The sequence below is a fragment of the Lathamus discolor genome, chromosome 6 (assembly GCF_037157495.1).
Source record: "Lathamus discolor isolate bLatDis1 chromosome 6, bLatDis1.hap1, whole genome shotgun sequence".
Lineage (NCBI taxonomy): Eukaryota > Metazoa > Chordata > Aves > Psittaciformes > Psittacidae > Lathamus > Lathamus discolor.
Genome location: NC_088889.1, coordinates 73,190,884 through 73,205,328, shown reverse-complemented (window position 1 = coordinate 73,205,328; position 14,445 = coordinate 73,190,884). Strand labels below are relative to the sequence as shown.

General features: G+C 45.2%; 1 protein-coding gene across 7 annotated transcripts in view; it reads right to left on the bottom strand.

Moving 5' to 3' along the window:
• The window catches only part of IFT140 (intraflagellar transport 140), an 83,156-nt gene that overhangs the window by 2,751 nt on the left and 65,960 nt on the right, over positions 1 to 14,445 (bottom strand). For 4 of the 7 annotated variants that reach the window (XM_065683568.1, XM_065683567.1, XM_065683570.1 and 1 more), the window contains 11 exons: positions 7,727 to 7,904; positions 4,915 to 5,105; positions 4,101 to 4,196; positions 3,614 to 3,746; positions 3,260 to 3,403; positions 2,757 to 2,885; positions 2,243 to 2,425; positions 1,100 to 1,306; positions 691 to 903; positions 447 to 613; positions 9 to 150 (listed from right to left, as the gene is read on the bottom strand). In XM_065683568.1, coding sequence (XP_065539640.1) covers positions 9 to 150; positions 447 to 613; positions 691 to 903; positions 1,100 to 1,306; positions 2,243 to 2,425; positions 2,757 to 2,885; positions 3,260 to 3,403; positions 3,614 to 3,746; positions 4,101 to 4,196; positions 4,915 to 5,105; positions 7,727 to 7,904 — 1,783 coding nt within the window. Of the gene's footprint in view, positions 1 to 8; positions 151 to 446; positions 614 to 690; positions 904 to 1,099; positions 1,307 to 2,242; positions 2,426 to 2,756; positions 2,886 to 3,259; positions 3,404 to 3,613; positions 3,747 to 4,100; positions 4,197 to 4,914; positions 5,106 to 7,726; positions 7,905 to 14,445 lie in introns of those variants that run through there. The other 3 variants (XM_065683572.1, XM_065683571.1, XM_065683573.1) reach the window with 3 other exon arrangements.

Below are 14,445 nucleotides of genomic sequence, written 5' to 3'. Positions count from 1 at the left end.
TAACTTACCGTATGGAATTCCTCCACTTGTGCATAATGTTCAACCAGAAATCCCAAAATGTCACCATGGCGGATGATGGTGTCATAATCTTGTTCAGCTAGGAGAAGTTCACACTGTCTGACTGCTTCTTTGGAATCCTCACAGTAAACTCTAGTAGAGAGCAAAAGGAAACGGGTAACAATCAGAGAGGGAAGAGCAGGGAAGGTTTATTTTTATTGTGCCATGTTCCATAATCACCCTTCTGACTACGCTCTTTGATCAATACACTTGCTAATATTTCAGGTTACCTTTTCATCTTTGATGTCAATAGCTTATAAAAAACACATAATGGTTTCCTTGCTAGAAAAATGTTAACAGCAACTTTTTTTTTTAACAGCAGGTATTCGTAGAACTTCTTGTCTGGTATTTCTGTCATTTGTTCACATGCTCTGACTCCTGCAGCTCACCTCCGAGCATGGATGAATCGCTTAATCAGGGTCAGCTTGCTTTCCAGCTGTGCTAGTTTGCTTTCCTGTTCTGGAGGGCTTCTAGTCTTTGCTTTTGAAAGGCACTTACAGGCTTCTGTCAGGGCTCCTTGTGCTTTCTCATAGTTCTGGTACTCATCAATTTCTACCTGCAGAGGAGAAATGAGATGTTTTGCTCCAGAGACAGTAAACCAAGCACCTTTAGCAAGTCACAGAAGGGATGTACCTGAGCACACGCATCATAGAAACCTGCCAGGAGGTCCAGGGCCTGCCCTTTGGTGTAGAAGCTGATAATGTTCTTCATAATCTCTGGGTCCTTACGCCAATCCAGGGACTGTAGATAGTTGGCTGCCATGATATAGATCTCTCTTTGTCTGGAAACTCCCGCAAAGAAGACAATTTTCTCGGTATCTCCAGATTTCAGCAGTGCCCTCATAGCCTAGCAATGGAAAGGGGCACATGGGGGAAGAAGGGGGGGGGAAATATCATAAGCTATGTGAAGATGGATTAGAAGCCTCTCTGCTGTATGAAGTCTGTTCCAAGATATACTTCTCAAAACACCCTTGTTTTGAGGAATCTTAGGAAGGTAACAGACTCAGCCTCCTCAGCTTTTCTCCCTAAATATCCAGGCTGACCTTTAACTTGTTTCCTGCTTGTGTGTATTTCTTGGTGGCCAGGTGGTAATTGCCTTGTCTCATGCAGCAATTGGCAATCTGCTCCAGCAGCTCTCTCCGGGACTCCTCAGAGAGGTCCTTGGAGTCCTTAGAAACAGTCATCTTCTCAGCCATCTCCTCTGTAATGGTCAGGTTCTGCTTCAGGCAGAGTTGCAGAGCTTCATGGTACTAATGGGAGTGAGAAAGCAATGAGATAATTGCAGACACTATGCTGATACTTCATATTGCTTGTGAAATTAGCTATAGGAAGGCACAAACACTAGCAGCTGTGGATGCTCTATGAGAACACTGCTGTGCAGTCAAGCATCCCAACATCCATTCCTGTTCAAGCACACTGCATCTCATTTTGTTTGCTAAGAACACATTTGTTCTTCCATGAAGACCACTGATTCTTACCTGTTTTCTCAGAGGACACTAGTGTAGCATTAAAGATTCATCCATTTCGTCTCTTTGAACATGACATTCTCAGAGGCACACAAGTCACACAGATGTCTTAGGCATGATTGATTATATGAAGGTTTTCAGTAAATACAAATAAATATAGGCATTTGAAAGATTTTGTTAAATATTTGCTACTTCCCATATAGGAACAAATTCTAAGGGGAACAAATAATACCTTTTAGACCAGAAAAAGGCTACCCTACCCTTGTGAAATGTGGAAGAAAGTAAGACTGGAGCTCACTGAAGAGGAGTAGGTGTGGGACTGCTCTGGTAAGGCTGAGCTTCAGCACAGTAGAATGTGTGAAAATTTAGGAGAGGAATGAAGCACCTTAACTAACACAAGAGGGACATTATGGGTTTTTTTGTTGATGATGTTCTAATTTCCTTGTCTACAAATATGTTAGTTTTGAGAACAGGAGTTGTTCTTTTCCCAAGATTGCAAAATCTGCAGGTTTTAAGCAAGAAATATGACCAAAAGTCAGGAACCCATTTCAGTGTTGAGCCAGTTGGGCTACCACCACTGTGGCCTGAGAAGAAGCTTCAAACCTTACAGGTGCCTCCACGTCTGTTTACCAGCAAAGATCAGTGCATGTGTGTGCACTTAGGCACTTCTTGTGCTCCTCTTTACCCATGCAGGGAGGGCCCAATGAGGCTGGAGCTTACCTTTTTGGCTGTGAGCAGCAGCTCTATTGCCTTCTCATACTGTGTGTGTTCGATGAAGAAATCGGAGCAGCGAGCCAGCAGGGCTGGGTCTGACCTCTCATCCAGGTCTTCAGCAATCAGCTGTAGGGCCCCAAACTGCTGTGTGGCAAAGGCTAGCTCCAGTGCTTTGGAGAAATGTCCTGCCTGCAGAGTTAAGAATACTTGGATGCCTTAGAGACTAGAATAAGCACTGCAGATCAGGTTACAGGATACTCTAGAATGGATTAATAAAGCATGAATGACTAATAAACAGTATATGTAGTAAAAACTAGTGTTCAAGGCCAGGTAGGACAGGGCTTGGAACAAGCTTGTCTACTGGAAGGTGTCCCAGCCCGTGGCAGGAGGGTTGGAACTGAATGAGTTTAAGGTCCCTTCTGACCCAAAACAGTCTGGGATTCTGTGATACAGTTGATTCCTCTGCTGCAGGAACTGCTTCAGTTTAAAGTTTGATATTTTTTACTAAAAAGGTGTTTACCTTGTGGTATAACATGACAGCTCTGTCCATTTGCTCTCCCTTTTCCTCATAATAGCAGGCTGCCTCTATCATGTCTTCCGGAGAGCTCAGAAGAGCCAGGTTCATCAGCTGGTCATCTAAATTGTGCTCCTATTCAAAAGCAAAGATTTGGTTCTAGGAATGCTGCAAACGTTTCATTAATTCTGTCTTCTGGTAAGCCAGAAAGCTTTATGCTGTCACATAGAAGCCCATCAACCCTCTCCTGTGTAAAACCCATACCAACCCAAGTAACTTCGGGGTGCAATGATAATTTGTTTCAGGCAGTTGTCTGTTGATATATAAAAGAAAATAATATCCCATGCAACCAAGCAGGCAGAAGCCAGGAGCATCTTTGTTGTGGGCTGTGTATGAGCAAGCAGTCTCACAAGAGGAAATGGGCACAAACAACTTGTACTGCTTTAATTTTGCTGCCTAAGGGTAGAATCCTACTTTGCTTTGGGATAAAAATGTAGGTCTTCACACACCTTACACAAGCGGATAGCATTGTTGAATGCTTGGGCCCTGGTGTAGAAATGTACAGCCTGCTTGATTTCATCCTGGCTCTCATACTGGCGGGCCAGGTGATATGATGCTGCCCAATTCCCCGTTTCATTTGCTATTTCAGCAGCCTGAAAAGGAAATTGTAATAGCATTACTTTGTGCCCATAGTCTCCCCAGGAATGAGCACTCTCCAGAAGCAGATGGGAAGAGGCCAGGTTGGACAGGGCAACCTGGTCTAGTGGAAGGTGTCCCTGCCCGTGGTGGGAGTTGGAACTGGATGAGTTTTAAGGTCCCTTCCAACCCAAACCAGTCTGTGATTCTGTGATTCTATGCCTCACCTTCTGAATGTTGCCCTGAAAGCAGTGGACACGGACTAGGGAAAAATAATCCTGAGCCAGTGCATAATATTTTAGCGCAGACTCCATCTCTGACTGGCTCTCCAGATACTGTGCCCACCATTTCCACAGGTTCCTAGAAAAGCAACAATATTAACTGCAGTAACAAGAATCACTGGAGACTGCTTTTGTCACTCCTGGAGATCTTGAACTCAAGACTAGAAATGTTTTATAGCACGTAGACAAGGCTTTACCCCACCTCAAGAGTGACATTCACCATAAGGGAGGTCGACCTAGCTAGGTAAGGTTCTTTCTTGAGCAAGATGTGGTAAAATCCTGAAAAGCTGAGGAGGATCATATGGGTAAGGCAGGGGTTGAACTTGTGGCTGAAGGGATTCATACTCCTCCTTCCTTCCCTGCTCTCTTCACAAGTTGTATTTCAGACCTGAAAGGCCTGAAATTATGGAGAAGGAACAAGCATAGCACTGACTTGTCTTTCATCTTGTTGATGTAGCTCTCCAAGGCTTGTAAGTCTTCAGAAAGCATTCGTGGTATCTCGAACCTATGCGTGTCTGACTTCTCATAGCTGCAGCAAAGAACATGTTAGATGTGAAATTACTACCTTAGCCCAATTCCTGTGTAAAAAATCCATTAATGTTGTTTGACAGCCATACAGTGACAAAACTGGTAACTGCTTCATTTGTGCTATTAAGTTCACTATAAGATCAGCTGCAGTCTGCCAGCACCATCAAAAAGAAAAAGGTGTTGTTGTTGTTATTAATATTATTGTTATCATTATTATTATTAGGCATCATATGGCAAACTAGAAACCCAAGATTTCAAACACCAAATACATTAAAAATCACTTCCACTAACTTCTCTAGGGACTCATCAGTTCTGGGAGAAGATCAGGCACCAGAAGCAGCCAGGTCCGACTAAATCTGCCACAGCAGTTGTGTCTGGGACACTCAGGAGAAGTAAACAAGTGGGTTTTGTCATGGAAGAGGAAGGAAAAGAGGGCAGTGGTCTTCCAGAGCCAAAGTGCAGGACTGGATATTAGTGAGGTTCAACCACTGGCCCTGAGAAGAAACTTAACCTTTCTGGCACTAAGCTGTATCATCCTGAGAGGGTGCTGGGAAGTTTATTTAACAATGCTGTCACTCCATGAGACAGAAACCATCAGAAACAGGAAAAGACTTCAATTCATTATTACTGGTCATCATCAGCAATCCCCCTTTGCCTGCCCCAAGCCCTCACAGGAGAACAAGGCTCCAACCCTCCAGGTGCTTCTGGCTAGTGCTTACTGGGTGAGGGCCAGGCTCTGCTGGCCAGTTGCCTCCAGGTACTTGGCATAGCTGTAGTAAGTGGTGCGGAGGTGAACCCGATCATGAGCTTCTGCTGTTTCGATGGCTTTCTGCCACTGGTTTGAGGCCTGATAGAACTTGTTCAGGAGGTCGTAGCGTTTGCAAGCCTTGTAGAGCCGCTCGGCATCCTCCTGGGAGGAGAGCACACAAACCCCTGCTAACCCTGGTTCCTTGGTGTCCCCCACTGCAATCACTGCACTTTGGGGTAGTTCATCAGTACAGGTCATTGTAAAGTAACAATAATTCAGGTAGGGGGGTTAACCAACTAAATATACATAGCCTTGGAATAGCACATCAGGGGGAAACAGAATGTTTATGTGAAAATAAACAATGGCATTTACTGTACAGTATCAGTTTGGGAGGGGGGACAGGAGTGAGCCATCAGCAGTTAACCACTGTCATCAGGAGCATAAACCACTTCAGAAAGGGGAGATCTGCTCACGTGGGGCTGCCTGCCCAGAAGAGAGGTCCAGCACTCTGTGGGACCTCTGAGCGTGCCTCAGGGGCAGCAACATCTATCCTGGATAACTGAGATCCATTCATGGGAATAACCACTGTTCATTTAAGACAGAACAGGAGAATTCTGCTGATGCTGATGCAAGGGCGAGCAAATGGGAACAATTATTTTTACGCTTTGAGAGGTACTCCTGTGGAAGACGCATTTTCCTGCTCCACCCAGTGGCTGTCCAGCTGAACACTATATTTAGTAAATTGGGATTATCTGACCAAGACTGAAAAATAGTTTCCATCTCTTATTGTTTTAAATTCAAAAAAACATAGAGAGAAGAAAGATGCCCGATCTATGAGTCTGTAGGAGATGCAAAAAAAGCAACAGAACTGCATCTGTTTTGGTGCAGTTTCCCTCCACCTCTCCAAACAGATCTAAATATCCAAAAAGAATATTGACACTTTTCAGCCTCACAGCTTTCTCTGCCAGGAAGTTTTTCCAAACATGTAGTTTGAATTTTCCTTTACTTCTTCACTTTAACTCAGAATAGTTACTCTCTACCAGTTATACTCTTAAAATTGTTGTAGGTTGCTAAACACCTTTTCAAGCCAAATTCTAATCTGCTATCTTAAAGATTTCCTTGTCTGTGAAATCTTTCCAAGAGCTTAATAATTTGCACTGATTTTTCTCTGAACTTCTTCCAGTTCATCAACTTTTTTTTTTTTTTCTGGTAAGGAGATGCTTCAGGGTGAAAGTCAGTGTTCCAGCTGTAGCTGCAACAAATACAAAGAAGTCATCAAAGCAGAGCCCCAGGATGTGGTGTCTCCTCAAATCAGCCCCAAATGGATTTTTGCTATTATAGCACCTCACCATTTTTGATCTAATTGGTGAATTCCTATAAACTGTGGGGTATTTCATGAATTCTCCTTTCCCAGTTTTTCCCTCTCACAGATCATATGCCTGGATCTTTTATGGTTCCCAAACTAGAAATCTCTGCTTTTGTTACAGATCATTGAGGAAGACATTAAATAAAGGCAAAGTGAGTGGAGTACATGCTCTATAATTCATTATCTCAGCAATGCTTTTCACAGTTTTCATCTGGTCTTGAACCCATTTTAGATCTCATGTCTAATGGTGATCGGGGGAGGGGGTTCAGACTATAATAAAAGACCCATGGGGAAGACAAGATCCATTTTGATAGGTATTTGCTGCCAGGTACAGGCTGAAGGGACTGTCACCCCATGCACCAAACTATGGGGAGAACAACAGCATGACCATGCTCTCTGGCTCTGCTGGATCTGGGCAAGTTATTGCTCAGGCAATGGGAGAAGCCAGGATGCAACAGTCAAGCACGGCTCCCTGGGATGGCACCAGCAGCGGATGTGACTCACCAGAGCTCTCCATACGTGCAGGAAACCTCCATTTTGCCTAAACTCCTGAAACACCTTAAGGCAGCTCTCACTGTCTGGCAGAACAGAGCTTTAGCCTTTCACTCCAAAAGCCCATCAAAATGGAACTTGCATTTTCCATACTGAACCTTGAAATATGTTTGATGAAACATTTTAGTTGGAATACTTTGAAACACATCCTTTTTCAGTCTAGTCAAAGCTAGAATGATTAAGCTTGGTAGAATTATGTCCCAAGAAAAGTTTTTCTATTTAATGTTTCACACATAAACTATCCTTAAAAGATGTTTCCTTTGTTCAGCATTTTCCTTCATTCAGCAATTCTTCATATGGGAGTAAAGCTCCATATAAATTCTGTATAGCAGTTAAAAAAACAGATACAGAGAAGAAACAGATGGTTGCAGTGTTCAAGGCCAGGTTGGATGGGGCTTGGAGCAACCTGGTCTAGTAGAAGGTGTCCCTGCCTGTGGCAGGGGATTGGAACTGGATGAGCTTTAAAGTCCTTCCCAACCCAAACCAGTCTGGGATTCTGTGATTAATTTGCTAGCCCCTCAGGCAGCAATGCCTCCTGGTACTCACATTTCCAGGCATCAGATTCTGCCATACTCATTATCACCTACCCTCTAAGGAACATCAAAGGGTTTGGGGACTGTTGAGCTGCTGAAGCTCAGGGAAAGCCTCTGGCCAGTGTGAACAGAGAGATCATGCTGAAGGAGATGCCTATCATCTCCCTGGGATAAAAGCTCAACTTGAAGAAAATAATTGTCAGAACTATTCTTCAACACTCCTTGAAAACCTGGCAACAGGCTTTTTGCCCTTCCAAGGTTTTTGCGTCAGTTTCTCATTTTTGTCCCTAGTGAAGCAGGTGAATTTTCCTTTGTATGGTTGGTGGGTTTACCAGCATGCCCAGCTGAATGGCCAGCACAGCCACCCGGGCCTCCTGCTCCGGTTCTTGCTCAGCCTCCCTCAGTGCCTTGGCTCCTCTTGCATGACCCATGTTTCCAAGGCAAATTTTGGCAACATCGAGACTCTGAGTCTTGACGCACATGCGAGCCATGTTCTCCCAGACAGCCTCACTGTGAGAAAGGGAAAGAAAAGGAGAGCTCTTATGGTGTCACCTTCAAGGTCTGAGTACTATGCAGGTAAGATGCAAGGGAAGAGGAGAGCATGAAAGGATAAACCAGTAGTACATCAGACAATTTCTGGACGTAACAAAAAGACTCCAGTTGCTGTGCAAAGAAAGATTGAAGAGGCACAGAAAGAGGCACCAGATATAGAGGTTAATTCTGGAGCTGAATGCCAGAGTCCTGAGGAAATACTGTGGGTTTGTTTTACATTAGTGCCTAGACAAAAGCAGTTACATTTGCACATATATAAACATTTATGATGCATCACTGTGGTTCTTGCTGTATAGACAGTTACTCCCACATTGATGTTCAGAATTCAAAAGAAAAACTATGGGAAAAGTCTTAAATACATAAACTTTGCACTGGAAACATCCTGCTACTGTCCTGCATAGGTCAAACATAGAACAGCTCTTAGGAGCCTTAGGGTTGCACTCCCATGCAGGCAGCATCGCTCAACAGAAGGACTGCTGTGCAGTTGACTGTTACATGGGTTGACAAGCAAAGATTTTCACAAATTCTGTTTACATCTGAGGCTCTTCAGAATAAAGTGCAGCATTTTGACTAATAGAAGCAATAAGCATTCAAAACATGTTTTTTTGCAGTGTGTGAACCTCAGCAGAGGTATGGTCCATACAGTTCTTGACACAAGCACAGCACAAAATAATTATCTAAATGATAAAAGCAGGAAGAAAAGATTAAAAAAAAGAACTGAATAACACTTCAGGTCCTGCATCTACATGCAAATCCCCTTCCCGTTTTACTATGATTAAAATGTTTTTTCCTTCCCAGTTGCTGTGGGAAAGCCCTCTACAAACAGGGGAAAAGTGACTAACTGGGAAGCAGTAAAGCAAATGAGACACAACGTGCTGTCAGACACATACATGAAGAAAGAGAAAAAATGCATTTCCTAATTTACAATTATCATAGAATCACAGACTGCAGCTACAACTGGTATAAAGTTTTCAGGTAGCAATCAACATAAATATGCGGCACAGAGTACAGAGAAGATAACATAGGATCAGAAGTGATAGATCAGGGGCAAATCTCAGATAGTTCAGAAGTTCTGCTTGTTTAGAAAAGTAAGAACACATCTGAATATTTTACTGAATTCCTTCCACCTGCATGTCTACGCTGCATGTGCTTCAAATGCAGCCTCCTCCCATGCTCTGCTCTGACATGTCCATGTCCCCCAGTCTAGGAATCATAGAATCATAGAATAGTTAGGGTTGGAAAGGACCTCAAGATCATCTAGTTCCAACCCCCCTGCCATCGGCAGGGACACCTCACACTAAACCATCCCACACAAGGCTTCATCCAACCTGGCCTTGAACACCGCCAGGGATGGAGCACTCACAACCTCCCTGGGCAACCCATTCCAGTGTCTCACCACCCTAACAGGAAAGAATTTCCTCCTTATATCCAATTTAAACTTACCCTGTTTAAGTTTTAACCCGTTACCCCTTGTCCTGTCACTACAGTCCCTGATGAAGAGTCCCTCCCCAGCATCCCTATAGGCCCCCTTCAGGTACTGGAAGGCTGCTATGAGGTCCCCACGCAGCCTTCTCTTCTCCAGGCTGAACAGCCCCAACTTCCTCAGCCTGTCTTCATATGGGAGGTGCTCCAGTCCCCTAATCATCCTCGTGGCCCTCCTCTGGACTTGTTCCAACAGTTCCATGTCCTTTTTATGTTGAGGACACCAGAACTGCACACAGTACTCCAGGTGAGGTCTCACAAGAGCAGAGTAGAGGGGCAGGATCACCTCCTTCGACCTGTTGGTCACGCTCCTTTTGACTCAGCCCAGGATACGGTTGGCTTTCTGGGCTGCGAGCGCACACTGCCGGCTCATGTTCATTTTCTCATCGACCAGCACCCCCAAGTCCTTCTCTGCAGGGCTGTTCTGAATCTCTTCTTTGCCCAATCTGTAGCTGTGCCTGGGATTGCTCCGACCCAGGTGTAGGACCTTGCACTTGTCATGGTTGAACTTCATAAGGTTGGCATCAGCCCACCTCACAAGCGTGTCAAGGTCCCTCTGGATGGCATCCCTTCCCTCCAGCATATCAACCAGACCACACAGCTTGGTGTCATCAGCAAACTTGCTGAGGGCGCACTCAATCCCACTGTCCATGTCAGCGACAAAGATGTTGAATAAGACCGGTCCCAACACCAAAAGGATCATTGAAAGAGAGCACAGAGCTGGAAGGGTCTTACCAAAACATCAGTGCTAGATCAAGCTGAGTGCTAGTCCATGCATTGCCACTCAACACAGAAATGCTGACTTAGCAGCAGATGTGACCTTCCTAATTTCTGAAAAGTTGGAACTGGTTTCTCTTTCATTCCAGCCACTGACTGTATCTGGAACTGGAAAAAGTAGGAAAAATACCTTTAAAGAACATTTAGGTCATGTTAGACATGGTCACCTGACTTTGATCAACAAGGACAGGAAGTTGTGTCATCAGCAGATATCCAGTCTTGGGTGTGTGGGCATGGCTGTGCTTCACTGTATGGGAAAGAAGCATGCTTTCCTGCCTGCATGCCAGAAGCTGCCAAATGCCATGTTATTCTGGTAAAGGAATGCACTCAGGTGCTGCGCTGTCAAACTGACCAACAGCAAGTTTCTGAAAGGAAACAAACCCCTTTATTTTTCAGAGCTTTGACAGCTCACAGTTCCCTCAGTGCAAGATGAGAGTGGGCTTGAGCAGATGAGTGGATGAGAAATCTTATTTAGACTGAAGGGAGTGGAAACTTCTGAAAGGAAACAGACCAAATAGGGTATTTTAAAGTACATAGTTAAAGGCTAAGCATGCAGAGACATACAGCAGGACTTAGGATCAATCAATCTACTAGATTGAAAAAGACCTTCAAGATCATCAAGTCCAACCATTCCCAAGCACTGCCAAGGCCACCACTAACCCACAGCACTAAGGACTTAGTCTACACAGTTTGTGAATACTTCCAGGGACAGTGACTCCACCACTGCCCTGAGCAGCCTGTTCCAATGCCTGACCACCCTTTTGGGAAGGAATTGTTCCTAATATCCAGTCTAAACCTCCCATGGTGCAGCTTGAGGCCATTTCCTCTTTTACTATGATTTGTTCCTTGGGAGAAGAGATCAGCCACCTCCTGGCTCCATCCTCCTTTCAGGTAGTTGTAGAGGGATGTTAATCACCACCTATCAGCTGCATTACTCTTTCTTGAACAGCAATGGCCCCTTGCCAACTTCAGACCCTGGTGGGAGCTGCTGCCCCAGGTTTCCTTTGGGAGCTCTTGCCCATGCACACCATGAGCCACCCCGGCACCAAGCCAGCAGTGTGCCATGGGCCATCCATATGACTTCCTCAGGAGCTGGAGCTCTGACATTCCACCTCTCCCTCCTCCACTTCAAGCCGCTTGTCAAACTAACTTGAGGGGCTGTCGTGGTTTAAACCCAACCACAAACCTCGTCCACTCACTCTCCCCACTTCTTGCCCTCCCCCTGCTCCTGGAGGGACGGAGGGGAGAATCGAAAAGAATGCAACTCCCACGGGTTGAGATAAGAACAGTTTAGTAACTACGGTATAACACAAATCACTACTGCTACCACCAATAATAATAATGCTAAAGGAAATAACAAGAGGAAAGAATACAACACCTCAGCACCAGCTGACTGATAACTCGCCCCACTCCCCCCAGCCGAGCACCGACCGATACCTCGTCCAACCCTGCAGTCCCACTAGCCCTTCTGGGTCCCTCCCAGTTACCTCCTGGGCATGATGTGCTGTGGTATGGAGTACCTCTTTGGTCAGTTTGGGTCAGGTGTCCTGTCTCTGCTTCCTCCCGGCCTCCCCTCCTCCCTGGCAGAGCATGAGGCTCAGAAAGTCCTTGGCCAGACCAAACATTCGAGCAGCAACTGAAAACATCGGCGTTATCAGCACTGTTCCAAGGCCAAAAGATCAAAACACAGCACTGTACTAGCTCCTAAGAAGGAGAAAAATGACTGCTGCTGCTCAACCCAGGACAGGGGCTCTGGCAGCATAGTACCACTTGAGTGCAAAAAATATAGAGGAAGAAACATCTCCAATTAATATGCCCTGTGTTTAGTAATCTTTTTGCAAACTCTGCCTTCCAACAGAGGGGGAGTACACTCCAGAGCTCGGCACTGTGGTTACACCAGACCACAGGCAGACTCGGGAAGTATTTAGGGCAGAGCACATGCACAGACTTACCCAGCACAAAGCCTGAGGTAAGAGACAGGCCAAGAGCAGCTCAGCAGCACAAGTACCTGTGACACATAAAAACATTGCTTCCATTACCCTGCCTTTGCCCTCCAGGAGTGCTTAAAGGAATGTTTCATCTAACAAACCTGGCCCTGCTCTGCAGAGGAGGTCCCATTCTCTCACTGGAGCTAAGGATCGTTTTGTTAGGAGCTGCACAAACCTTCTCCCTTGGTCAATGTGGAGTTGCAGCAGAGCCTGGTTATCTCCAGCAGACATGTCCCTCACAAGATGGGACATACATGTGATATTTTAATTCAATTCCTCCAGCAAAATATTAGAAACCTGTTTCTGCTTTGAGAGACCATTAATTTTAGCACCATGCTGCACATGCTGCTGCTAAGGCATGCTAGCATTTCTGACCCAGCAACATACTGTTTGCTTGCAAAGACCATCTTCATGTGCATCTATTATATACTTATGTTTGCATTTATTATTTTAATATATTGTTTATTATAAGGGGAATAATTTTAACCTGCCAGAGGGGAGACTGAGATGAGCTCTTAGGCAGAAGCTCTTCCCTGTGAGGGTGCTGAGGCGCTGGCACAGGGTGCCCAGAGAAGCTGCGGCTGCCCCATCCCTGGCAGTGTTCAAGGCCAGGCTGGACGGGGCTTGGAGCAACCTGGTCTAGTGGAAGGTGTCCCTGTCCGTGGCAGGGGGTTGGAACTTGATGAGCTTTAAGGTGCCTTCTAACACAAACCAGTCTGGGATTCTGCGATTATATCTTATTTAAAAACTAGAATGGCACCACAGTAACACAACTGTGTGAAATGCAAAAGATTCAAAGTACTAAACTACCACTCAGCACCCAGAAGGTCTCAGTGTCTAACAGAGGCCCTAACCCCAGAGCTGTTAGCACCACAGACCACTGCACCACGCCTCGGCTGGGCAGTGGCACGGGCCGTGCCTCACCAAAACCTTGGGAGGTAACACCACGGATGTGCACTCCCAGACCTGAGCCACAGCCAGGACACTGGGACTGATGCACCCAGCTCCTGCAGGAAGACCTGAGGACCTTCAGCCAGAACCTCAGTTCTACCTTCACCCTGAAAAGACACCTCCAGCCTCTCCACACCATGGCTCATCAGAGCAAACAGACACTTTCTATATCACCTATATAAAATATTATATATTATGACAAATAATATATAATAATATATGTACTATAAATACATATATTATATACATATATCTTTTTGAGCTTGCAAACTCCTCAGGTCAAGGCACCTATCAGGTTCACTGCCAGGAGCAGGCATGTCCACAGGGAAGGGGTGGGTTTAGAGAAGAGAATCATCCAGGAAGCATCAGCAACCCACTTCCACATTTCCCTGTGTTTCAAGCAGACCAGCCTTGGCTTTGGCCTTGGCCTTGGGATGGCACAACCTCCCTGGCAGGCAGACATCTCCAGCACCAGAGTTCTGTCCATCAGCTTTGCTGCCCACTGGAATGGGGGCAAATTAATGCAGGTCTGGGTTAGGAAGAAGAACCAGGAGGTGCAGGACAGCCAAACCCACTGTTTATCTATTCACAGTTGTTAGTATAGGGAGAACAACAAATCTGTCCCCACATTCCTACAAGGCAGCAACTCTTCTTTCCAGGCCCAGCGCCACTGTCACATATAAAATGCCAAGTAACGTTTTACCCAGCCACCAGCTCATGCTCTGGGAATTTCCTGTTCTTCCCCTCCTCTTATTTTACTCCCCCCTGGAAAGCCACTCGCATCTGTACTTCATCAGCTGAAGCTAGAAACTTAATGAAGACCAGATGCAGCAACAGTATGAGCAGAGCCACAGGAATGGGCTCTGGGAGCACCCTCCCCATGCAGTATCTCCACAAAGCCTGAACTCCCCAGGATTCAGGCCACAGCAGCAAACTTTGATGCCTCTTAAGACTGGACACAAGTTTTACCATGTATTTGATATAAAAGATTTTCTTCCTTTGTATCTGATCTTTTGTATCTGTTATTCTATGAAACTGCTTATAGCATCCAACTGTGTGATTTTATAAACCTTCCTGTTACTATGTATTTTTCATTGTGCTTTTTGCATGAAATGTTAAAGAAAAAATCTGGTAAAGGGAGTATTATTTAGAAGTGCTGGAGATTTGTTTGTCAGAGGAACCTCACTACAAAATTTCTTTCCATTTAATGGGGTATATTTAGAAAAGGAACATATGTTCCATCCCTTGCCTCCAAATATCTTGATCAGGAGGAAAAAAAGACTCTTTCCAATCTGCGCCCC